General features: G+C 46.4%; 1 protein-coding gene across 6 annotated transcripts; it reads right to left on the bottom strand.

Annotated features, from left to right (window-relative positions):
- Positions 1-7,557: 7,557 nt before the first annotated feature.
- Positions 7,558-23,903, bottom strand: LOC309390410 (ammonium transporter Rh type B-like). 6 transcript variants are annotated; one of them, XM_081949734.1, is made up of 3 exons: positions 23,803-23,903; positions 13,908-14,195; positions 7,558-9,541 (listed from the first exon to the last, which is right to left on the bottom strand). In XM_081949734.1, exon 3 carries the CDS (start codon positions 9,511-9,513, stop codon positions 8,080-8,082), a length of 1,434 nt encoding a protein of 477 aa, XP_081805860.1. In that variant the 5' UTR covers positions 9,514-9,541; positions 13,908-14,195; positions 23,803-23,903; the 3' UTR covers positions 7,558-8,079. The 6 variants fall into 6 exon arrangements, with proteins under 6 accessions (XP_081805860.1, XP_081805859.1, XP_081805862.1 ...); XM_081949733.1 differs by lacking the exon at positions 23,803-23,903 and adding an exon at positions 23,626-23,782; XM_081949736.1 differs by lacking the exon at positions 23,803-23,903 and adding an exon at positions 23,157-23,172.
- Positions 23,904-25,206: the final 1,303 nt, after the last annotated feature.

Below are 25,206 nucleotides of genomic sequence, written 5' to 3'. Positions count from 1 at the left end.
AAAGGAAAAGGGAAAAAATAGAAGGAAAAAGAAAGGAAAAGGAGAAAAATAGAAGGAAAGGAAAGGACAGGAAAAAGAGAAAAATAGAAGGAAAGGAAAAGAGTTGTGGTCATAAGCTGAGGACTGCCTATATTAATCAGGTGACCAAGGAAATGCTGCAGCGGTCACAAGCGTGAGGACTAGTCGTAAGTCACATTGTTCAGTACTGTTGTAAGTTCAAACGGTTGGTAAATAAATGCTGTAAGTTGAGGATGACCTACCATAGCCCAGTAACACTTTAGTGTTGGCAACTTGACATATAATATGTCTGTGTCATATCATATATGTAGCTATATGTATATGTGGCTATTTTGCATTTATTTGCTTACTTATTTCGTCATGTTTTATGGAGTGTATATTGGAGGTGGTGGCAATGAAATTTCATTTTAATGTATGCCGATTAGTGTACATTCAAAGTGACAATAGAGTTAGTCTAAGTCTTGAAGATGTCCGGACTTCAATTCCCAGAATTCCCCAGCCACCTGGGGAATTGAAGTCCGGACATCTTCAAGTTGCCAAAGCTGAGAAGCACTGCTTTAGTATTTGCTCTTTTGAGCTGTAACCCCTTCCCACACCATTTGGAAACCTCTCCACAACACAGGCCCTCCTGAGACCTAAATAGAACAGACAAGACTAGACTATACTAGAGTAGAATAGACTAGAATAGAATAGAATAGATCACACTAGAGTAGAGTGGAATAGGGTAGAGTAGAGTAGAACAGAATAGAATAGACTACACTAGAGTAGAGTAGAGAAGAGTAGAAGAGAGTAGAGTAGAGTAGAATAGAATAAAACAGACTACACTAGAGTAGAGTAGAGAAGAGTAGAAGAGGGTAGAGTAGAGTAGAGTAGAGTAGAATAGGGTAGAGTAGAGTAGAATAGAATAAAACAGACTACACTAGAGTAGAGTAGAATAGAATAGAATAGAATAGAATGGACTACACTAGAGTAGAGTAGAGTAGAGTAGAGTAGAGTAGAATAGAATAAAACAGACTACACTAGAGTAGAGAAGAGTAGAAGAGGGTAGAGTAGAATAGGGTAGAGTAGAATAGAATAAAACAGACTACACTAGATTAGATTAGAGTAGAGTAGGGTAGAGTAGAATAGACTACACTAGAGTAGAGTAGAGTAGAATAGGGTAGAGTACAGTAGAGTAAAATAGGGTAGAATAGAATAGACTACACTAGAGTAGAATAGAATAGAATGGAATAGAATGGAATAGAATATAGACTAGACTAGAGTAGACCAGAAGAGAAGAGAAGAGAAGAGAAGAGAAGAGAAGAGAAGAGAAGAGAAGAGAACATGGAATGGAATGAATAGGAATTCATAGAATAGGAATTCTTTAATGGCCAAGTGTGCTTAGACACACAAGGAATTTGTCTTTGGCGCATAAGCTCTCAGTGTACATAACCCTTATTCCCCTAACTCCAGAATGTCTCCTTCCCCCACCCCCAATGCCCCTTCCTCCTGCTTTGCTCTCCCCCCCCCCAAGGAAACCTCCAATTCTTCTTATTTTCCAATCCGAGGAGCGATTCCTTGGCCTTCCTTCGTCAGACTTCGGGCCGTATTTTATTCCGACAATTAACAAAACAAACTCCGGCCGCTGGGGTCTGTTTGTGATTATTTGCTGAACAATACCCCCAGCCTTGGCGCAGGGGCGTTCTCTCTCTCCAGCCTGTGGCCCCGTGCCAAGCCTTCCATCCACTCTCCAGAAGCTCTCGCCTTCCAGAAGGAGCTCCTGACTCCGGGCAGGGCGCCTCGAAGCTGAACCGTTCCTCCCCCTCTCCTCTCCCGCCGAGCCTATAGGGCGCCACCCTGTCCTCCTAAGGTGACTCCCCAGCGTGGGAACGTTCCCGACCTCTGGATGGCAATCCTCAGAAATAGAAGCTGACGCTGTAACTGGCACCCGGTTTTTGCAACAGCCCCACAAGCTTTGCCTCCCCCCAAGTACGCAAGAGCCCTCCGTCCCACTTCTAGCCTCCTGCCGAATTAACAGAACGGAATAACAGAGTTGGAAGGGACCTTCTAGGTCATCTAGTCCAACCCCCTCCTCCCAAGCAAGGGATCCTACACCAGGGGTGTCAAACTGGATTTCTTCGAGGGCCGGATCAGCATTGTAGTTCTCCACCGCAAACGGGTTGTGGGTGGGGCAGAGATGGGGATGGGACCCTGCCGGCCAAAACGTGGTACAAAACCGTCTCCCTGTGTCCTGTTTTCAGCCTGGATGGCCTTCTGCAGCACTTTGCCAGCCAAAATGTGATGCAAAACGCACCCCTGGTGCCCCATTTTGGCTGGCAGAGTGCTGCGGGAGGCCGTCCAGGCCGAAAACAGGCTGTGGGGGGAGAGGCGCACGCAGCCCCCCTCCCCTGCCCCTTTTTAGCTGCCAGACCAAATAGCAAAGGACCACAGTTTATTCCTTTGCTATTTCCAGGCCAGTCCCACGAGCCACGTTTAAGCACCCTGCAGACCGGATCTGGCCCATGGGCCTTAAGTTGGACTCTCCTACACCATTTCTGACAGATGGCAGTCCGGTCTCTTCTTGAAAGCCTCCACTGATGAAACTCCCACAACTTCTGAAGGCTTCTTCTGTTCCACTGATTCTATTCCATTGGTTGATTGTCTTTGCTGTAGAAAATTCCTCCTTATTGCTAGGTTGAATACCTCCTTGGTCAATACAATACAATAGCAGAGTTAGAAGGGACCTTGGAGGTCTTCTAGTCCAACCCCCTGCCTAGGCAGGAAACCCTATATGGTTCCAGACAAATGGCTATCCAACATCTTCTTAAAGACTTCCAGTCTTGGGGCATTCACAACTTCTGGAGGCAACTTCTGTTCCACTGATTCATTGTTCTCACTGTCAAGAAATTTCTCCTCAGTTCAAAGTTGCTTCTCTCCTTGATTAGTTTCCACCCATTGCTTCTTGTTCTACCCTCAGGTGTTTTGGAGAATAGTTTTGACTCCCTCCTCTCTGTGGCAGCCCCTCAAATAATGGAAGACTGCTATCCTGTCTCCCCTGGTCCTTCTCTTCACCTGATTAGCCATGCCCAGTTCCTGCAACCGTTCTTCGTATGTTTTAGCTAGGTTTGAAATCAACGTACCTTTGCTACTGGTTTGCAAATGTGAGCCTGCGCGCATGTGCAGAACCTTCTGCGCATGTGCAGTGCATCAAAAATGGGACATGATGATGACGTCCAGGTGGGTGGGCAGAAGCTCCCCCTGCCACTTCTACAGGTTTGCCCAAACCAGTTAGAACTGGCTGAATAACACCACTGGTTTTGGCAGCCCAAAGGCTGGGGACCCTGGTCTCCTGGAAGAAGGCTGCCACAAAGAAGAAGGAGTCAAACTATTCTCCAAAGCACCTGAAGGCAGGACAAGAAGCAATGGGTGGAAACTAATCAAGGAGAGAAGCAACTCAGAACTGAGGAGAAACTTCCTGACAGTTAGAACAATTAATCAGTGGAACAGAAGTTGCCTCCAGAAGCTGTGAATGCCCCAACACTGGAAGTCTTTAAGAAGATGTTGGATAGCCATTTGTCTGAAACAGTATAGGGTTTCCTGCCTAGGCAGGGGGTTGGACTAGAAGACCTCCATGTTTCCTTCCAGCTAACAGTTCTAGCTCTATCACATGATGGTCTGGTTCAACAGTGGCAGAAGAAGAAAAAAAGAAATCTGAGATTCAGCTGGATTGTTGCGACTGCCATATTGACTTTTGGGCCCCTACCGATGCACCTGGCTTTCCTTAGCTCAGTGTTTCTCCACCTTGGCGACTTTAAGTCCTGTGGACTTCAACTTCCAGAATTCCCCAGCCAGCTGTGCTGGCTGGGGGATTCTGGGAGTTGAAGTCCACAGGACTTAAAGTCGCTAAGGTGGAGAAACACTGCTTTAGCTAAATATGAAAAATGCCCTGCAGTCCAGCCTCACCTGAACTCTGATCTTAACTTTTCTCAAGGCCTGCCGAACAGAAAAAATATAATTCCTTCTGAATCGAGATCCAATTGCATTGTGGTGGCTGCCATTTTGACTTTTTATTTTATTTTATTTTTAAAAAGCGCACCTGGGGACACCCTCGTTTTATGGCAAAGGTCAGCAACCTAGAAATAAGGAGAAATTTCCTGACAGTGAGATCAATTAACCGGTGGAACAACTTGCCTCCAGATGTTGTGAATGCCCCAACACTGGAAGTTTTTAAGAAGATGTTTGGATAACCATTTTGTCTGAAGTGGTGTAGGTTTTCCTGCCTGAACAGTGGGTTGGTCTAGAAGACCTCCCATGACCCTTCCAACTCGGTCATTCTAAATTTTTAGAAATGTATTAACCTTTGCAAAACCTGAAATGTTGGCTGCCGCTGGTGAACAAGACTGACCCGCATTATAACTCCACGAAGTAGTTGCCTGCTTTGTGTCCAGGTAGTCCTCGGCTTATGGCCATCATTGAGCCCAAAATTTCTGTTGGTAAGGAAAACGTTGTCCTATTTCACCACTTTTCTTGCTTCGGTGGTTAAGTGAATCCTTGCCGTTGTTTCCGTTAGCAACACGGTTGTTATAAGGGAATCTGGTCTCCCCATTGACTTTACTGATTAAAAAAACGGTCGCAAACGTTGACAACACCCCCACCCCCACCCCCCAGGACACTGGGACCGTCACAACTACGAGTCAGCGGCCAAGCATCCAAATTTTGATCATGTAACTGTGGAGAATCTTGTAATGTTTGTGAAATGTGGGGGGAAAAAACCGGTCCTAATTCACTTTTTTTTCAGTGACGTCGTAACTTTGGTCATTAAATGGACTGGATTACCTATAATAGGTTGGGAGGGGGAGTATGTTGGGGACCCAGGCCACACACACATACACACACACACACACACACACACACACACACACACACACTCCTTGCATCCACCCCCGGGTGCAGCAGGAAAATCCTCAGAACAACACGGAGTGAGGTTTTGTGGCCTCCGTTTGCACACACGGATGCCTGTTGCACAGTTGTTTGCCAAAGAGTGCGTCGTGCTACTGTGGCCTCCTCAAAAGGAAGGGTACTGTGGGTGGTGAGGGTGGTGGATCCTCCTCCTCCTCTGATCTCCAGCCTGTTGGAGGCCACCCCCGGAGGCTACTCCTCTACTAAATTAAACCCCTCTGGAATTCCCTGCTAAATTAAATCCTCAATTCCGCCACCGGGAAACCGAAGATAATCCCTTGCAGAGCTCCGAACAACGGCGTGCATCTACGGGTCGCTTCTCTGCTTCCTTCTCCCAAACACCGGAGGGCATCTGTGGGGCAGAAGAGCTGCCTGTACAAGTAGTCCTTGAACTTCCAACAATAATGGAAGCCTGCAACTGCAGTCGTTAAATGGGCCGAGGAATGGGGCAGTCTCACAAAGTTAGGATGTCAGTCTGACGATTGGCAGGCCGGCGTTCGAGAGCTGGTTGCTGCCACGGGATGATGGGGTGAGCTCCTGTCACATGCTCCGGCTCCTGCCGATCCAGAAGTTTGAAAGCGGGTGATAGCAAGTAGATAAATGGGCACCACTTAGTTGGGCAACATAACAGGTAGGTATGAAAGGAGCCCCCCAAGTGGGCATCCCTCAAGTAGCGGTGATGTCACAATAAAGGACAATATTTGTAGCTCAACGTTGAAATGAGGGGTCCTTGGTGCTCTCTGAGCCTGCTTGTTTTTTTTTTTTTTGCAGGCGTTTCATGACCCAACTAGGTAACATCATCAGTGCTAGAAGGGAGAGGAGGAAGTGAAGCAGGAGGAGGAGGAGGGGAACTGTGGGATGCATGTTGCTCTCTGAGCTTGCTTGTTTTCTTGCAGACGTTTCATGACCCAACTAGGTAACATCATCAGTGCTAGTAAGGAGTGCTGTTTGCTGTCAGCTTATATTCTAGTGTCTTGCCTGTCTGTGTTGGGTGGGGGGGTTGTCTTAGAGATTCTTTGCTTGGCTATTTGCTGATGGCTCTTTGGCAGTTTCTTGATTGGGGGGGTTGCTTACTTGATTGTTGGTCTGGAATTGACCTTGGAGTTGATCTAGGCTGATCTGTGTGCTGATTACTGGTGGAGAAGTCTTGAAATCTTTTTTCTCTTTTTTGGGCTGGCTGATTGTCTCTTTTGCAAAGTCTGTAGATGTTGTTAATCTCTATGTGTCTGTTGATGGCTGATTTGTCAGAGCGCCAGGCTTCTAAGAAATTCCCTGGCTTTTTTGCACTTGGCCTGGTCTGGGATGGCCACATTTTCCCAATTGAAACTGTGGCTAAACCTGTCTCTATGTTGTGAAATTAAAGCATTTTTGTCACGTCCAATTCAACCTGAAAGCGCTTTGGTGCTCCTGACACAACAGTAGAAGCAGTCGTGGCTCACCAATTTTACCCCTTTCTTTTGGTGCAGTTGTGAAAGGGACGCGAAGGTCATAAAGCAAGCACCATGGCCATTAAGCAAATCCATTGCATGCTATGGGGTGGGTGTTTTTATTGCTGGAAATGGAAAGTAAATGCAAAAATATTGCGAATAAGTGACATGAGTGTAAGGCCCTGCAAAGAGTGATAAATGTCGGCCATTTTCCTAGGACGCAAAATGCAGTCACATAGTTTGGGGGGGGGGCGTGGCCATCATCAGAACTTTAAATCTGGGTCACAAGTCCTTTTTTTTGTGGGGCGGGAGGAGGTTGCTGTAACTTTGAACAGTTGCTAAGTGACCGGTCATAAGTGAAGGACACAAACGATCTGAAAGATGAGCCACACTCTTGTCAAAGACCTTGGAGTATTCATTTCGAGAGACCGAAGCCCCTGTAACAACATTGGCTGGGGAATTCTGGGAGTTGAAGTCCACAGGTCTTAAAGTTCCCAAGTTTGGACACCTCTGCTCTAACCTCTTACCTTAAGCTGTCTACCGTGGACCTCACACATTTCTTAAGAGGTCCCTAAGGGGGCGTGCATAAGCGCACCAGTGTGCCTACCGTCCCTGCCCTACTGTCCCCATTTATAAGTACAGTATTTTTCGGAGTATAAGACGCTCCAAAGTATAAGACGCACTAGATTTTGGGGAGGAAAAGAGGGGGGGAAATATCTGCCTTTGCCTCTCAGCAATTTGCCTCCTTGCAACAAAGAGTACAGACAATATACACTGTTGGTAGTGTTATATTTCAGACTTTACTTGTACAGATGCTGTTAAAATTTATGTGCTTTCTGGGAGTATAGTTATTCTCTGCTATTTAAAAGAATAGCACTTTTTAAAAAAACAATAGCACTGGGCCTCTTCAGATCAAGCATTTATTGTAAAGAGCCTCTTCATTTTGTTAAGTTGTCTAGAATAATAATAAAGCAGTCTTTAAAAAATAAGTCTAATCATTTGAACATTCTATAGGCATTTATAGTTGTTGACTTACCTCCTTGCAGCAAACAGCCTGATGAGCACAAGAAAAAAAAAAATCTGCCTCCCAGCAATTTGCCACATGGAGCAAACAGCAAGTTTCACTTTCAATTTCTCCTGATCATCAGCTGTTACAGGCTGCAGGGGTTGCTATAGCTTATTGAAGTCGCTGCAAAGAGGTAAATTGCTGGGAAACAGAGGCCAAAGGGTTGAGGCCAGTGGATGAGTGGGGCTATATTCAATATATAAGACGCACCCAAATTTTCACCCTCTTTTTTGGGGGGGAAAGTGCGTCTTATACTCCGAAAAATACGGTACTCTTTGTATGTGTTTATGGCTATGTTTTGCTTATTTATATCCATTTATTTGTGCCATTTTTCCCATGTGTTTTCATACCTTTTTCCTTGTACTTGTTGACAATTAAATAAATAAATAAAATAAGATTACCTGTGCGACGCAGTGAGATATAAATAGCAGAGTTTCCCCTGTTTGTAAGGGGAGGTTTTGTCACGGATTCAAAGCTAAGCACCCCCCAAATTTAGCAGATCCCACCTTCTCAATATTGATCAGTGGAATTTTCACAGAGATAGGACCCTCCTTGAAATCTAGGCTTGCGTTGGATGATACTCCACAGAGGAATTTTATTACCGCTTTACAAGGGATAAATAAAAGGCAATCAAACTTTGTTCTTCAATGGCATCTTAAGGTCTCCATCCGCTTGGTCCTCCGCCGGCTGGATACTCAAGGTCTCCAGGGGCTTCTGGATTTGAAAATAAAGCTCATCGTCGAAGCAGAATGGGTCAGGGGGCTGGGCCAAGAAGGGGAGTTTTAAAAGCAGCCCCGTGAGGTACCCTCCAACGAAGGACACAATGACCGAGATGCCCAGGCCTACAGCTTGAAAAAGAGCCTGCTGTGAAGCGCTCCTTCCTGAGCTTTCTCCAATGAAGGTGGTCTCCACGGTGGCATTTTGTAACGGCGGGCTCCTCGCAGGGAAGACGTGGTAAAGCTGGTGCCCGTAGGCCTCATCTGGGACTAACAAAATGGCCGCCATCCCAGCGACAGCTCCCATGATGCCTGGAAGACCGTGGAGGTTATGGATCCCACACTGGTCTTGAATATGGAGCTTGTTGGCCAAGAACGGAGTCATATATTTGAAGCCAAAGATGCAGGCCACGGAGGACATGATCCCCAGGAGAAATGCCCCGCCTGGATGAATGGCCATGTCGGCTACTGTGCCAATAGCCACACCTCCGGCCAAGGTGGCATTCTGTAGGTGGCCCATGCTGACCTTGCCCTTCTTCTCCAAGAGGCTGGAGATGGCAAATGTGGTCAAGACGCTAGCGCTAAGGGCAATCCAGGTGTGTAGCACCGCCCTGTGTTGGCCGTCGCCCGGGTGGACGAGAACAGAAACGAAACTGGGCCAGAAAACCCAAAGGAACACGGCACCCACTAAGGAGAGAAGATCAGAGACGTAAGAAGGAGTTTCCTTGGGGTGCCTCGCCTGGAGTCCCGACCGGTACAAAGCTATGGAGGCCCCCAGGCCAAAATAGCAAGAAAAGACGTGGACGGTTACACTCCCTCCAATGTCCACCGCTCGGAAGTAGCTTAAAAAGAGCCACTCGGAAGCCACGTAGAGGGGCACCTCACAGAAGCCCATGAGGAGAAGTTGAATGGGGCTCGTTCGGCCCAAGATAGCGCCTGCCGAGATGAGGACAGTCACGGTGGCAAACTCCGCAGTCAGGAGGTTGTAGAGGCCTAGATGGATCTTTCCCTCATGGTAGTGGTAGACAAACCCTTGCACAATTAGCGCCCACTGCATGCAGAAGTTGGACAGGAGGAAGTTGTAGGCCACGGCGCTCACGCCGTAGCCTTTCATAAATGCCAGCAGTAACCCAAGCCCGACCAATAACATCAACTGGATGTCTTGGAAGAGGGAGAAGAAGGTGTAGAGTTGGTTGGCAGCCGGGTCGACGTCGGCAGTCTGGCCGGCAGCATCCGTGTGTCGGTCGTATGTCGCGAAGAGCAGAAAGATGAAGAGGAGGGCCCCTTGGAAGACCAAGAGCAGGACGGGCAACCGGCAACGGAGGCTGGTGGAGAAGACTCTGGACATGTTTCACCCAGCAGAATCCAAGACGAACCTGTGAAGAAGCAACCAGAAGACGAAAATAATAGAAACCATTTTGAGAAGGCCATCCCAACGGTATCCCAACTGGTGGTGGGCTTTTGGATTTTTCCAGCTGGGTGGCGTGCAAACAATGACCAGACCCCATCCTCACAAAGCCAAGGGATGTCTAATATGTAGTACAGGTAATCCTCGACTTACAACAGTTCATTTAGTGACCATCCAAAGGTACAATGGCACTAAAAAAATGAGTTATTACCGCTTTTCACACTTACAACCGTTGGAGCATCTGCGTGGTCACGGATCAAAATTCAGACCCTTGGCAAGTGACTCATCTTTATGATGGTTGCGGTGTCCCAGAGTTACGTGATCACCTATTGCAGGGGTGTCCAAACTTGGCAACTTTAAGACTTGTGGACTTCAACTCCCAGAATTCCCCAGCCAGCAGAGCTGGCTGGGGAATTCTGGGAGTTGAAGTCCACAAGTCTTAAAGTTGCCAAGTTTGGACACCCCTGACCTATTGCGACCTTCTGACAAGCAAAGTCGATGGGCCAGCCAGATTCACTTAACAACCGTGGCGAGAAAGATTGTAAAATGAGGGAAAATTCACTCGCTTAGCAACAAAATTTGGGGCCCAGTTGTGATTGCAAGTTGAGGATTATCCTTACACCCATAACTCAGTGTTTCTCAATCTTGACACCTTTTAAGAAGCGTGGACTTCAACTCCCAGAATTCTCCAGCCAGCAATGTTATCAGCCTGTTAAAGTTGATGGCGGGAGAATTGTACCGTCAAAACCGTGAGATTCTGTTAATATAAGAGCTGTGGTGGCGCAGTGGTGAGAGTGCAGTACTGCAGGTTACTTCTGCTGACTGCCGGCTGCCGGCAAGTTGCCAGTTCGATTCTCACCAGGCTCAAAGTTGACTCAGCCGTCCATCCTTCCAAGGTGGGGAAACTGAGGACCCCAGATTGTTGGGAGCAAGAGGCTGTGTAAACCGCTTAGAGAGAGCTGTAAAGCACTGTGAAGTGGTATATAAGTCTAAGTGCTATTGCTATTGCCCTTCCTTCCTCCCTCCCTCCCTCCCTCCCTCCCAGTGGGTGGGTTCCTACTGGTTTGGCCCGGTTTAGCCGAAACAGCCAGCGTTAGTTTGGCAGCTTGGGTTGCTGGAATCACCATCTTGTTTTTTTGCTTCTGCGCATGTGCAGAACAATTTTTATTGCTCTGCGCATGCATGCACTTGATGTCCGTGCATCAAATGCGCATGGGGCATACCCACAAGCGAACCAGCAGTAGTGACTGCTGGAACCCACCCCTTTTCCCTCCCTCCCTCCCTCCTTCCTTCCATCCATCCATCCATCCATACATCCTGTTAGAATGCAGCATTGCAGGCTAACTCTGCCCACTGCCATGAGTTCAAACCCACCCAGCTCATGTTTGACTCAGCCTTCCCTCCTTCCGAGGTGGGTCAAATGGGGACCCAGATTGTTGGGGTCAAGAGGCTGACTCTGTAAACCACTTAGAGAGGGCTGTAAAAGCGCTGTAAAGCGATATATAAGTCTAAGTGCTATTGCTATATAGTTTACAATAAAATAGAATTAGGTTATTTGGCTCGGTTTCATGACTCGTGCACCTGTCAAGCCCGGCAATCGCAGACAGTAAAAAGAGATCATTTATGGTGTGCAGAATTCTCTTTAATGCTTATATTATGACACTTTTATGAGACATATAATCTCTAACATTAAATATTAACCAGGGGTAGAATCCACTTGTATGGAGAGGTTTAACTTGATTTTTTTTTTTTGCGCAAGCTTCAGAAAATTGCAGAGGTGCCTTATTGGCCCAATGATCAAAAGTGTCACAATATGCAATCCTCCTTAACGTTCCTCACTGAATTGATCCAGAGATATGGACCTTGGACAGATTTCATGACTGCAATTTCTGAATGATTACAGCTTTGTTTTAAACCAGAGGTCATCAAATAACGAACCGCTTACAGGAAAAAAAAATAGGCAATTTGTGGGGTTTGTTAGCTGATCTTGCTGGGTTTTTTCTTATAAAGAAGTTAGGATCTTCAAATAGGATATGAAAATGGAGTCAGTATTTCCACATTGCATCTGCACCAAAGACAAATTCCTTGTGTGTCTAATCACACTTGGGCAATAAAGAATTCTATTCCATTCTATTCCATTCCATTCCAATCCATTCCATTCTATTCTATTCTTATTCTATTCCTTAATTCTATTCTATTCCATTCTATTCCTTAATTCTATTCTATTCTATTCCTTCTATTTTTATTCTATTCCTTATTTCTATTCAATTCCTTATTTCTTTTCTATTCCATTCTATTCCATCCCATCCCATTCCATTCCATTCCATTCTATTCTATTCTATTCTTATTCTATTCCTTAATTCTATTCTATTCTCATTCTATTCCTTAATTCTATTCTATTCTATTCTATTCCTTCTATTTTTATTATATTCCTTATTTCTATTCTATTCCTTACTTCTTTTTCATTCCATTCCATTCCATTCTATTCTATTCTTATTCTAGTCCTTAATTCTATTCTATTTTATTCCTTCTATTCTTATTCTATTCCTTATTTCTATTTTTTATTCTATTCCTTATTTCTATTCTTATTCTATTCCTTATTTCTTTTCCATTCCGTTCTGTTCCGTTCTATTCTAAAGTGCGGTCAGGTGACCATAAAGGGAGTGCCCCCCTCCCCTCCTTTAACTCTTGGCACTTCAGATCTGAGTATCCTAAGTCCCTTCTTTCAGCTGGGCCCAACTTCAAATGATTGCTAACCAACCAGTGGTAAGTCAAGGACTCTCTCTCCATGGGTTTCAAAGGTCCCCAACCGTCTCTTTCTTGCAAAGAAAGAAGGACTCTCTTTCTTCTCATGGCTGGCGTTGTAGAGTTTGACAACCACAGCTGGGGGGGGGGGAATATTGGAGACAGCGAGACAAATAAGATTGCCCTGCCCAGTGCAGGCATCAGTCCTGGAAGTCCAGATGTTGCAAAGATGGCTCAGAGGCGGTGGCTTCCCCCAGTGGGGTTTTATTTATTTTTTAAGTAAACCAAACCACAGTGATGCAGTCAGGACCCCATAGATGGAGTTTGGAAATGCTTAAGAGCTCTCTTTCTTTCCACGTTATTCCTTCCCTTCATATGTCTCTACGGAAGTGAATTATAGTAATCTTTCTCCTTTTTCTTCTCCTTCCCCCTCTTCCTCCTCTCCTCCTCCTCCCTCTCTTCCTCCTCCTCTTCTTCTCCTCCTCCTCTTCCTCCTCCCCCTCCTCCTCTTCTCCTCCTCCTCCTCCCTCTTCTTCTTCCTCCTCCTCCTCCTCATTCTCCATCATCCTCTTCCTCATCGTCATGGGATTCCTAGATTGGCTCCATATAGTTAAGGCCCCTCTAGGGCTTTCACCCTTTATGCCTCATCATGCAGCCCAGCTGATGGGGAGGTTAGTTACGCCTAAACCAGGAGCCTCCAAACTTGGCAACTTTAAGACTTGTGGACTTCAACTCCCAGGATTCCTCAGCCAAGTTCGGGAACCCCTAGCACTAAAGCACTCTTCCAGTAACATCTAATACAGATAGTCCTTAACTTTTCATTTAGCAACCGTTCAAAGTTACAATGGCACTGAAAGTCGAAGACTACCTGTACAACACATTAGATTAATTAATTTATTTGTAAAATTGATTGGCTGCCCATCTTACTCAGGGTAAACTGAGCATCTTAAGCATCATAACTAACTTGAGTCTTGACCCATCCAAATAAAGCCACAGTGTATATTACACAACCTCGTGTAAGGCATATTTTACACCAGGGTGGGGAGAACAATAGCCCCTTCATGACTTGTGGATCCAGAATTCCTGAGCCAGCATAGCTGACCTCTCTATGACTTGTGGACTTCAACTCCCAGAATTCCTGAGCCAGCACGGCTGACCTCTCTATGACTGGTGGACTTCAACTCCCAGAATTCCTGAGCCAGCACGACTGACCTCTCTATGGCTTGTGGACTTCAACGCCCAGAATTCCTGAGCCAGCACGGCTGACCTCTCTATGGCTTGTGGACTTCAACGCCCAGAATTCCTGAGCCAACACGGCTGACCTCTCTATGACTTGTGGACTTCAACTCCCAGAATTCCTGAGCCAGCACGGCTGACCTCTCTATGACTGGTGGACTTCAACTCCCAGAATTCCTGAGCCAGCACGGCTGACCTTTCTATGACTTGTGGACTTCAATTCCCAGAATTCCTGAACCAGCACGGCTGACCTCTCTATGACTTGTGGACTTCAACTCCCAGAATTCCTGACCAGCATGGCTGACCCCTTTACAATTTGTGGACTTCAACTCCTGCTTTACACCAATGCTTACCTTTCCAGACTTTAGCGAAATTTCAGCTACTCCCCGCCTTTGCACCCTGTTCGCCGGTCACAAACAGCAATTCCTCGGTGCCAATGCAGCTGTGTTGCACCTGTTGGTCGCGTTTTGTAACCTTTGGAGTTGTTTTGGGTGCTGTTGCAGGAGAAGGAAATCAGAACGTAGAATTCTTAATCTGATACTTTTTTTTTAAGGCCAGGAAAGGATTTATTTCAGACGGAGTCTACTGTCAACATGCCTCACTTCTTTTATAGGTGGCCATCCAGAAGGAGATCCTTGAGCCTGGGTTGGAGTTAAATTGTAACTTTTATTGATTATCACAACACAACCCACAAAGCCTGAGAACTTGTCCCAGTGACTTATCCCTGCAGTGACAATCTTCTCTGGTTCCCCCTTCCCCTCCACCAAAGGAACGTATGAGATGGCATTGGATGAAATATCCTTCTGGGTTCAGTTCCAATTGGGGGGAAAGACACTGGAAACAATGGCGGCTGTTTTGGAAAGATGGTTTAATGGTGGACAGGATGACATGCCTTGAAGATGTTGTGTGAAGAAGAAAAAAAGAGGGGGGGAGAGATGCTGAGAGTCCCTGGTTTTATGCCCTCTCTGGGCTTTTACAATACAATAGCAGAGTTGGAAGGGACCTTGGAGGTCTTCTAGTCCAACCCCCTGCCTAGGCAGGAAACCCTATACCGTTTCAGACAAATGGCTATCCAACATCTTCTTAAAGACTTCCAGTGTTGGGGCATTCAACTTCTGGAGGCAAGCTGTTGAATTTGAGCTTGTATTCGGATTGGTTGTCAGAGTCCCATGGGGCCATGCAGGGGCAACTCTATAGGCCGTCCTGAGTCCCAGGCTTGTTTGACTCTTGCTGGGTGATGATGTAATGAAAGGGCTTTGGGATTCCTATTATGGCTCTGCCTGAAGGAGGTAGATCTTTGTTATGTAGAATAGACTGGCCCAGGCCTTAATGGCCCATTGACAAAGGTGGTGGTGTGTGTGTGAGAGAGTTTTTTGCCTTCCTTTTAGGGAAATAATCTGCCCTTTTAATATTTCCTAAAATATTTCATTTTCCTTTACCTTTACCTTTACCTTTATTTTGATTTTTATACCGCCCCCTCTCCCCAAAGGGACTCGGGGCGGTGTACAGTCAAATGAAATAGATAAAATGGACTACAAACATACAAACATAAAAACATGGAAGAGGAGGCAATACAACACTGTACAGGTGAAGCAGATAAAAACAGTATATCAACAATCCTAAAAATACCCGATTAAAATTACCCAGTTAAAATATATCTGCCAGGAGGTATAATAAGGTTATGAATGGTCCAGGCCGGCTAAACGGAACAGGTGAGTCTTCAGTTTTCGTCGAAAGGAGAGAAAGTCGGTGGTGGTTCTGATATCGGGGGGGGAGGTCATTCCAGAGGGTTGGGCCCATCACAGAGAAGGCTCTACTCCTAGGTGCCGCCCGCTGGCACTGCCTAGTGGACGGCACCCGGAGGAGTCCTTCCCTGTGAGAGCGAATCGGTCGCAGGGAAGTGTGTGGTAGGATGCGATCCCGCAAGTACCTAGGTCCTGAGCCATGGAGCGCTTTAAAGATGGTGATTAACACCTTGAAACGCACCCGAAAGACCACAGGCAGCCAGTGCAGCTCGCGCAGGAGCGGTGTTACGTGGGAGTACCTAGTACTCCCCAAAATAGCCCGCGCGGCTGCATTCTGGACTAGCTGCAGTCTTCGAGCGCGTCCCAAGGGAAGCCCCATGTAGAGGAGAGGGGTGGGTGCTAACTTCCTGCAATGGTTTCTACCAACTCAACCAAGGGTGGATCAGGTTCAGATGTCCGGCTAAAACATATGAGGAACCGTTGCAGGAATTGGGTATGTCTAGTCTAGTGAAAAGAAGGACTAGGGGAGACATGATAGCAGTCTTACAGTATCTCAGGGGCTGCCCCAAAGAAGAGGCAGTCAAGCTATTCTCCAAGGCACCTGAAGGCAGGACAAGAATCAATGGAAGTTAGTTAGGTAGTTAGTTAGTTAGTTAGTTAGTTAGTTAGTTAGTTAGTTTACTTTATTGATTAGCCTATGGGCCATATCAAAGTGCAGAGTTCCAAACATAAATTATTACTAAAATCTGATTAAGAACAATTTAAAATGGAATTGGAATAAAATACAATTTAAAATGAAATTGGAATAAATCAGAGATCGCTCGTGCATGCCCAGTACGAAAAAATGCTTCTGTGCACGTGCAGAAGGCAAAGATAAGATGACCTATGGCACCGGTGGGAGAACTGGTTTGGGGGCATGGCAGGCCCGGGTCAGCTAAGGAATTCTGGGAGTTGCGACCCAGGCCACCAAGTAACTACCAGTTCGGCCGAAGCTGTCCAAACCAAATAGGAACCTACCTCTGGAATAAATATACAATTAAAATGAAATTGGAGTAAAATACAATAATTTAATATGTGGATAAATGAAATATGATAACATTATATTTCAGTGTCACCCCTACAATCTACCCCAATGAGTCCCACAAGCAACGGATGGAAACTAATCAAGGAGAGAAGCAACCTGGAACTAAGGAGGAATTTACAAACAGTGAGAACAATTACAAGTGGTTTGCTTAGAACAGTTCATTTAGTGCAGGGGTGTCCAAACTTGGGAACTTTAAGACTTGTGGACTTCAACTCCCAGAATTCCCCAGCCAGCCGGCTGGGGAATTCTGGGAGTTGAAGTCCACAAGTCTTAAAGTTCCCAAGTTTGGACACCCCTGATTTAGTGACTGGTGGAAGCTACAACAGTACTGAAAAAAAGTGACCCTTTTTTTTCATTTAACAGCCGTTGCTGCGTTCCCCATAGTAGTCACATGATCAGAATTCAGAGATTTGACAACTGACTCATATTTGTGACCGTTGCAGTGTGCTGGGGGTCATGCAATCCCCTTTTGTGACCTGATCAGCAAAGTCAGATTCAGTTAAGAACCCTGTCACTAACTTAACAACCGAAGCGATTCATTTAACCACGCTGGCAAGAAAAGTCATAAAATGAGGCAAAATTCAACTGTCTCACTTAGCAACAGAGATTTTTGGGCTCCATTGTGGTCCTAAATCAAGAACAATCTGTAATTAGTGGAACTGGTTGCCTTCAGAAGTTGTAGGTGCCCCATCATTTTGACAGATTTTTTTTTCTGCAATGCTATAAGGTCTCCTGCGTGAGCAGGGGGTTGGACTAGAAGACCTCCAAGGTCCCTTCCAACTCTGCTCTTACGGATTCTCTAGATGTGAAGGAGCCTTCTGTCCCTCAGCCTTCCTTTAGTTTAGAGAATCTCTTTCAGAATAATAAACTAGCAGAGTTGGAAGGGACCTTGTAGGTCATCTAGTCCAACCCCCCCGCCCAAGCAGGAGACCCTACACCATTTATGACAGAGGGCAGCCCAGTCTCTTCTTGGAAGCCTCCGGTGATGAAGCTCCCACAACTTCTGAAGGCAACTTCTGTTCCACTGGTTGATGGCTCTTGCTGCCAGAAAATTTCTCCTTATTTCCAGATTGAATCTCTCCTTGGTCAGTTTCCATCCATTATTATTCCTTGTCTGGCCTTTGGATGCTTTGGAAAATAGGTTGACCCCCCCCTCCTCTCTGTGGCAGCCCCTCAAATATTGGAAGATGCTATCCTGCCTCCCCTGGTCCTTCTCTTCACTAGACTGGCCCTGCCCAGTTCTTATAACTGTTCTTAGATAGATAGATATAGATAGATAGAGAGAGAGAGAATTGGAACGGACCTAGGAGGTCATCTAGTCCACCCCACCCCCACCTTTCCCAAGCAGGAGGTCATACACCATTTCTGATAGATGGCAGTCCAGGCTCTTCTTGAAAGCCTCCAGGGATGAAGCTCCCACAACTTCTGAAGGCAACTTCTGTTCCATGGGTGGATTGTTCTCACTGTCAGAAAATTCCTCCTTATTTCCAGGTTGAATCTCTCCTCGGTCAGTTTCCATCCATTGTTCCTTGTTTGGCCTTCAGGTGCTTTGGAGAATAGCTTGACCCCCTCCTCTCTGTGGCAGCCCCTCAAATATTGGAAGACTGCTATCCTGTCTCCCCTGGTCCTTCTCTTCACTAGACCAGCCATGCCCAGTTCCTGCAACCATTCTTCATATGTTTTATCCTCCAGTCCCCTCGTCATCCTGGTTGCTAAACCTTTCTGTTCTTTTCGAGGAGCATTTCAAAAGGCCCATGCGAGGGCAGCGATATGAAAAAGGCTATCCAGGTGGCCACCAGCATCTCTGCTGCACATTAAAAGCAGCCAGATGTTCTTCTGGTGCTTCTGCTTTGGCACTCAGACTAAACTTCAACGGGGGCATTTCTTAAAGCGAGAGAGCATCTTTCTGGAAGTTGGCCTCTAAACGGCAGAGGAGATGTACTCTGGGTCAAAATGATGACTTTCCGAGCAAATCTGATGGGCGTGGAGCTATTTCCCCCCCCCCCCATTACCCTCAGTTATGCAGGCAGTCCTCGACTTACGACCACAGTCGAAGCCAACCTTTCTGTCGCGAAGCGAAATGTGTGTTGTCAGTTTGCCCCGTTTTGCCACTTTTCCCGCCACGTGGGTTAAGGGACTCGCCGAACGTGTTAAATTAGTCACACGGTCGTTAAGCGAATCGGGCTTCCCCATTGACTCTGCTTGTCAGAAGGTCGTAAAAGGGGATCACGGGACCCTGCGACCGTCATAAATGTGAGTCGGTTGTCAAGCATCTGGATGTAAGTCACGGGACCACGGGGATGCTGTAACTGTTGTAAGTCTGAAAAAGGTCATAAGTCGGTTTTTTTCAATGCCGTTGTACCTTGTGAATAGTCACTAAATGAACTGTTGTAAGTCGAGGACTACCTGCGAACAAACCAGGGGTGGGTTGCTGTTGGTTTTACTACTGGTTCGAATGCGCAGAACAATTTACAGTGAACTGCGCACACGCAGGCACTAAAAAACAAAATGGCGGTGGCCCAACAGTGGTGAGAGGACCCATTCGGGGGCATGGCAGGCCTGGATCTGTCACCCAGGCCTGAATTCCACTACCGGTGTGGCCGAAACGGCAGCAACCCAACACTGGAACAAACCATTGTGTTCCTGGGGACCTGTTACTAGAATAACAGAGTTGGAAGGGACCTTGGAGGTCTTCTAGACCAACCCCCTGCTCAGGTAGGAGACCCTATACCGTTTCAGACAAATGGCTATCCAGCATCTTCTTAAAGACTTCCAGTGTTGGGGCATTCACAACTTCTGGAGGCAACTTCTGTTCCACTGATTGATTGTTCTCACTGTCAGGAAATTCCTCCTTAGTTCTAAGTTGCTTCTCTCCTTGATTAGTTTCCACCCATTGCTTCTTGTCCTGCCCTCAAATGCTTTGGAGAACCCCTTCAGGGGGTTGGACTAGAAGACCTCCAAGGTCCCTCCCAACTCTTGTTATTCTAAGAGTTGTAGGTAACTAGAGCCGGGTTTTGCCTCAGGAGAGTCGTTAGCTTAATTGCTGACTGTGTACAAAGGGAACATTGAAGTGACCCAATTAAAAATGCCTAGTCATGGTCCTCCTGCAAGAGGACAAAGTCTTGAGGGCTGGTAACATAATCAGCAAAAGTAAGATTGCTGAAGGACAGCGGGAAGAGGACGCCGAAGCCAATTTTCCCTGAAATCTCCAGATAGTTTCTCCTCCAAAGGTAATGACCCCTGCCCCCAATTACCTTGTTCAAATTCAGCCCAGGTTTGCCAGATGCTCCTAAAGGGAATGCTCTAAAGGTGGATTTCAGCCGCTTCAGACTGGTTCTACATACAATAGTAGAGTTGGAAGGGACCTTAGAGGTCTTCTAGTCCAACCCCCTGCCTATGCAGGAAACCCTATACCATTTCAGACAAATGGCTATCCAACATCCTCTTAAAGACTTCCAGTGTTGGGGCATTCACAACTTCTGGAGGCAACTTCTGTTCCACTGATTAATTGTTCTAACTGTCAGGAAATTTCTCCTCAGTTCTAAGTTGCTTCTCTCTTTGATTAGTTTCCACCCATTGCTTCTTGTTCTACCCTCAGGTGCCTTGGAGAATAGTTTGACTCCCTCTTCTTTGGGGCAACCCCTGAGATATTGGAACACTGCTATCATGTCTCCCCTAGTCCTTCTTTCTCTTAAGCTAAACATACCCAGTTCCTGCAACCGTTCTTCATATGTTTTAGCCTCCAGTCCCCTAATCCTCTTTGTTGCTCTTCTCTGCACTCTTTCCAGAGTCTCCACATCTTTTCTACATCGTGGCGACCAGAACTGGTTCGCTCAAACCGGTAGCGGAAATCGCAGGTGGGCCACCCACGTGCCCCGACTCTATGCCCTCCTATTTAGGCATGCGCGGAAGGCTCAATGCCCGTGATGGCAAACCTATGGCACGCATGGCCTTGCCTATTGTTTTCTGGGTGTCTGGCATGCATGACAATCAGCTGTCTTTTGCACGTGCAGAAGTGCCGAAAACCGGTGTGCGCATGCACGACTTTCAGCTGATCATTGGTCATGCATGTGCGCTACAACCCGGAAGTTCGGCTTTTCCGGGGAACGGCCCCGACGAGCATTTCTGCCCGATCTTTTTTGGCATTTGGTTTGCCATCACTGCTCTATGCCATCCTATTTAGGCATGCGCAGAAGGCGTGTGCACAAACAGAGCGCATGCGCGGGAGGCTGAGCGTGTGCGTGGCGAACTGGTGTAACAAAATGTGAAACCCACCGCTGTAGTGCTCGACATACAGCAATTCGTTTAGTGACCGCACTAAGGCAGTCAAAAAAAAAATTGACTTACAACCGTTGTTTGCATTTACCGCCGTCAGAAGCCTGTGATTCATATTGGGGCAACCAGCAATGTACAGGTTGTCCTCGACTTATGACAGTTGGTTTAGTGACCGTTCAAAGTTACAACAGCTCTGAAAAAAGGGACCTGGGACCGTTTTTCGCTCTTATGACCCTATGGTCGTGAGATTTTCATTCAGTTACTTGACTGCTGTCTCACATTTATGACGGTTGCAGGGTCCCGGAGTCACGTGATTTGCCTTTGGCGACCATTTTTTTAAATAAAGTTTTTTATTTTGCCATTTTCATAACATATAATCCACGTGTATCCTATTACATAGCCAACATCATATTGTATTATTATTAAATGTTTACATCAATTCGTCTTGCCATCCACTCCCAAAAACAATTATTGCTCTTCTGCTTTCCATATACTATATTTGTTCTTATCCATCACTTTCTTTTCCCTCTCTCCTCTTCCTCCCTACCTCCTTTCTTCCCTCTGTCATCCTTCTCTTCTCTACTTCCCCTTCCTCTCTCCTTCTCCTCTCTCCCCTTTCCACTCCTCCTTTCTCTCCTCCTCTCCCCCCCCTCCCGCCCTCTTTCCTTTCTCTCTCTTCTTCCCTCTCTCTCCTCTACTTCCCACTCTTCATCTCATTTACTGGGTATATTTCAGCTTCTGAGAGAGCTCCATTTTATGTTGATGGCGTTTATAATTCCTTTTCAATATACATATTTAATTTTAATGTATTCTCCTCCTTTTTAAAAAAAAAACAGAACAAAAAAGTATACATGTATAGTCATTGTGCTTTTAAACCCACCTCCCCCAACACAGCCTAATTAATGTACACCTGGTTACAATTCACAGTTATTCTCATCATTATATTTATATAATTATACATCCTTACATGCCCCGTTTTGCGACCTTCTGACAAGCAAAGTCAATGGAGAAGCCAGATTCACTTAACAGCCGAGTTACTAATAACTGCTGTGATTCACTTAACAAAGGTGGCAAGAAAAGTCGTAAAACAGGGCAAGACTCACAACTTTCTCACTTAACAACATAACCCTCCGTCATGGCTGACCCACTTGCAAGCCGACGACTGTAACGGGAGGGGGGAGGGAAAGCATTGGGATGCAAGAGGGCTGACTGGAAGCCTGAGACAGACCCAATCAGAATAGAGCTGGAAGGGACCTTGGAGGTCTTCTAGTCCATCCCCCTGCTCAAGCAAGGGAGCTTATATCATTTGAGACAAGGGGACCTTCGAGCCAGACAGACTGTTCAACATCCCAGCTCAAAATCTGTGAACGAAGACAAATTCTTCTTTGGAATTTATAATTTATATTATCTATTTATAATCTTTGCCACCTTTTACAGATAGCAGTCCCCTCCTTTGAGGGAGGAGGAGGGCCTTTGCCCAATGATTGACAGCTGGCTTGATTTCCTTCTGTCTTCTTAGCCATTCATAAAACTGGCTTGGAATTCCGATCTTCACAGGTCAACCTGCTCCCAGATTTCGACATTTATTGCAAGGTAAATGCATTTTTCAGTTGCAAAGATTTTGGACTGTCTTCTCCTCTTCCTCGCCCTTATCATACTAATAGCACCTTGCAGCCCAATGCTTTAGACATGGAGGCGTTTAATTGCTTTGCTTTATTTATTCGGGAGGTTTATCTTACGCAAAGGACTCTGGACAGCGAATGTACATGATCTAGCATTTGTAAAATGACCAGTGGCAGTGGAACTGTTATTGGAAATAAATAGAGAGGCACAGCTTTGTGAGAGTGGCAACATTGCATTCCCTGCTGCATGAATTTTAAAGCATATTCTCCCCCCACTTTAGAGATTTAGAACTTAAAAAAAAACAATTAATTCCTCCTTCATTATTTTTGCAAAATTCAAGGCGGAGAATGTACCTTATTCCACCACCTATTTCCGCCACAGCCACATCCTGTGAGGTGGTTTGAGATAAGAGAGAGGGACCGGCCCAGAGTGACTTAGCGGGCTTTCATGCCAAAGGCAGGACTAGAACTCACTATCTCCTGGTGATTGGCCCAAAGTCACCCAGTTGGCTTTCATGCCAAAGGCAGGACTAGAACTCACCAATCCCTGGTGATTGGCCCAAAGTCACCCAGCCAGCCTTCATGTCTAAGGAAAAACTAGAACTCACCATCTCCTGGTGATTGGCCCAAAGTCACCCAGTTGGCTTTCATTCCTAAGGTAGAACTAGAACTCACCATCTCCTGGTGATTGGCCCAAAGTCACCCAGTTGGCTTTCATTCCTAAGGCAGAACTAGAACTCACCAATCCCTGGTGATTGGCCCAAAGTCACCCAGCCGGCCTTCATGTCTAAGAAAAAACTAGAACTCACCATCTCCTGGTGATTGGCCCAAAGTCACCCAGTTGGCTTTCATTCCTAAGGTAGAACTAGAACTCACCATCTCCTGATGATTGACCCAAAGTCACCCAGTTGGCTTTCATTCCTAAGGCAGAACTAGAACTCACCAATCCCTGGTGATTGGCCCAAAGTCACCCAGCCGGCCTTCATGTCTAAGAAAAAACTAGAACTCACCATCTCCTGGTGATTGGCCCAAAGTCACCCAGTTGGCTTTCATTCCTAAGGTAGAACTAGAACTCACCATCTCCTGGTGATTGGCCCAAAGTCACCCAGTTGGCTTTCATTCCTAAGGCAGAACTAGAACTCACCAATCCCTGGTGATTGGCCCAAAGTCACCCAGCCGGCCTTCATGTCTAAGAAAAAACTAGAACTCACCATCTCCTGGTGATTGGCCCAAAGTCACCCAGTTGGCTTTCATTCCTAAGGTAGAACTAGAACTCACCATCTCCTGATGATTGACCCAAAGTCACCCAGTTGGCTTTCATTCCTAAGGTAGAACTAGAACTCACCATCTCCTGATGATTGACCCAAAGTCACGAAGCCGGCTTTCATTCCTGAGGCAAAACTAGAACTCCCTGTCTCCTGGTTTCTAGCCTGATGCCTTAACTACTATCCAACTGCCTCTTTTGAAAAAACTGTCCTCTCTCTTTCTGCTTCCCAACCCATCACGCAGGGTGCATACGTACCAAATGCTTCCTCCAGAACCTCTGGCTTTCAAATGCCAGTGGTGCCTTGCTTTGAGTATCCTCAGCTCCACTGGAGTGTTTTTCTACCTATCCTATTAAGTCAGGTAAAACAGGTTCCTGCCAGCTTCTGGCTGGATTTGAGAAACAATCCTGAGTTGGTTGGTCTCTGGAATGTGCCTTTTGAGATGGTAACCAAGTGGGGAGAGGCGGGTATGGGGAAGAAGAATGCCCTCCACTCCTAACATCAGTGTCCATATTTTCTGCTTCATAAGAGCACTGCAGTTCTCGGTTGCTATTCTCCAGTCCAACTGGCTTATATTTGTAAAATAGTGTTTCTCAACCTTGAGAAACTTTGAGGTGCATGGACTGCAACTCCCAGAATTCCCCAACCAGCAGGTGTGCACTGCAGCTCCCAGAATTCCTTAGCCAGCAGGTACGGACTGCAACTCCCAGAATTCATTAGCCAGCAATTGCGAACTGCAACTCCCAGAATTCCTTAGCCAGCAGGTGTGGACTGCAACTCCCAAAATTCCCCAACCAGCAGATATGGACTGCAACTCCCAGAATTCCTTAGCCAGCAGGTGTGGACTGCAACTCCCAGAATTCCTTGGCCAGCAGGTGTGGACTGCAACTCCCAGAATTCCTTAGCCAGCAGGTGTGGACTGCAACTCCCAAAATTCCTTAGCCAGCAGGTGTGGACTGCAACTCCCAGAATTCCTTAGCCAGCAGGTGTGGACTGCAACTCCCAGAATTCCTTAGCCAGCAGGTGTGGACTGCAACTCCCAGAATTCCTTAGCCAGCAGGTGTGGACTGCAACTCCCAGAATTCCTTAGCCAGCAGGTGTGGACTGCAACTCCCAAAATTCCCCAACCAGCAGATATGGACTGCAGCTCCCAGAATTCCTTAGCCAGCAGGTGAGGACTGCAACTCCCAGAATTCCTTGGCCAGCAGGTGTGCACTGCAGCTCCCAGAATTCTCCAACCAGCAGGTATGGACTGCAGCTCCCAGAATTCCTTAGCCAGCAGGTGAGGACTGCAACTCCCAGAATTCATTAGTTAGCAGGTGCGGACTGCAACTCCCAGAATTCCACAACCAGAAGATATGGACTGCAACTCCCAGAATTCTGGGAGTTGAAGTCCACACAGGTTAAAGGGCCTGAGGTTGAGAAACGCTTTTCTAAAAGAGCTTTTTGTAGCACCTGAAATCTCCGAATGTCACTGCGGAGTTTTGTTCAATTGCAATATGTTTCTACACATGATCAGATTGCTGACATGCTCAACAAACCACTTTCAGCAGCACGACACGAGAATCTGAGAAAGAATGTGCCTTATTTGATGATTTGATGACATCAGCCCAACTAGCAAAAGAAGGGGTGTCACTGTGTTAATTGTTTGCTAGCCGAGC

This window comes from Natrix helvetica (assembly GCF_964273705.1).
Source record: "Natrix helvetica genome assembly, chromosome: 3".
Lineage (NCBI taxonomy): Eukaryota > Metazoa > Chordata > Lepidosauria > Squamata > Natricidae > Natrix > Natrix helvetica.
This window is presented reverse-complemented; position numbering and strand designations above follow the sequence as displayed.

What these genes read in the sequence shown, in the direction of transcription:
- LOC309390410 (XM_081949734.1), bottom strand. Translation starts at nt 9,513, where the DNA reads ATGTCCAGAGTCTTCTCCACCAGCCTCCGTTGCCGGTTGCCCGTCCTG.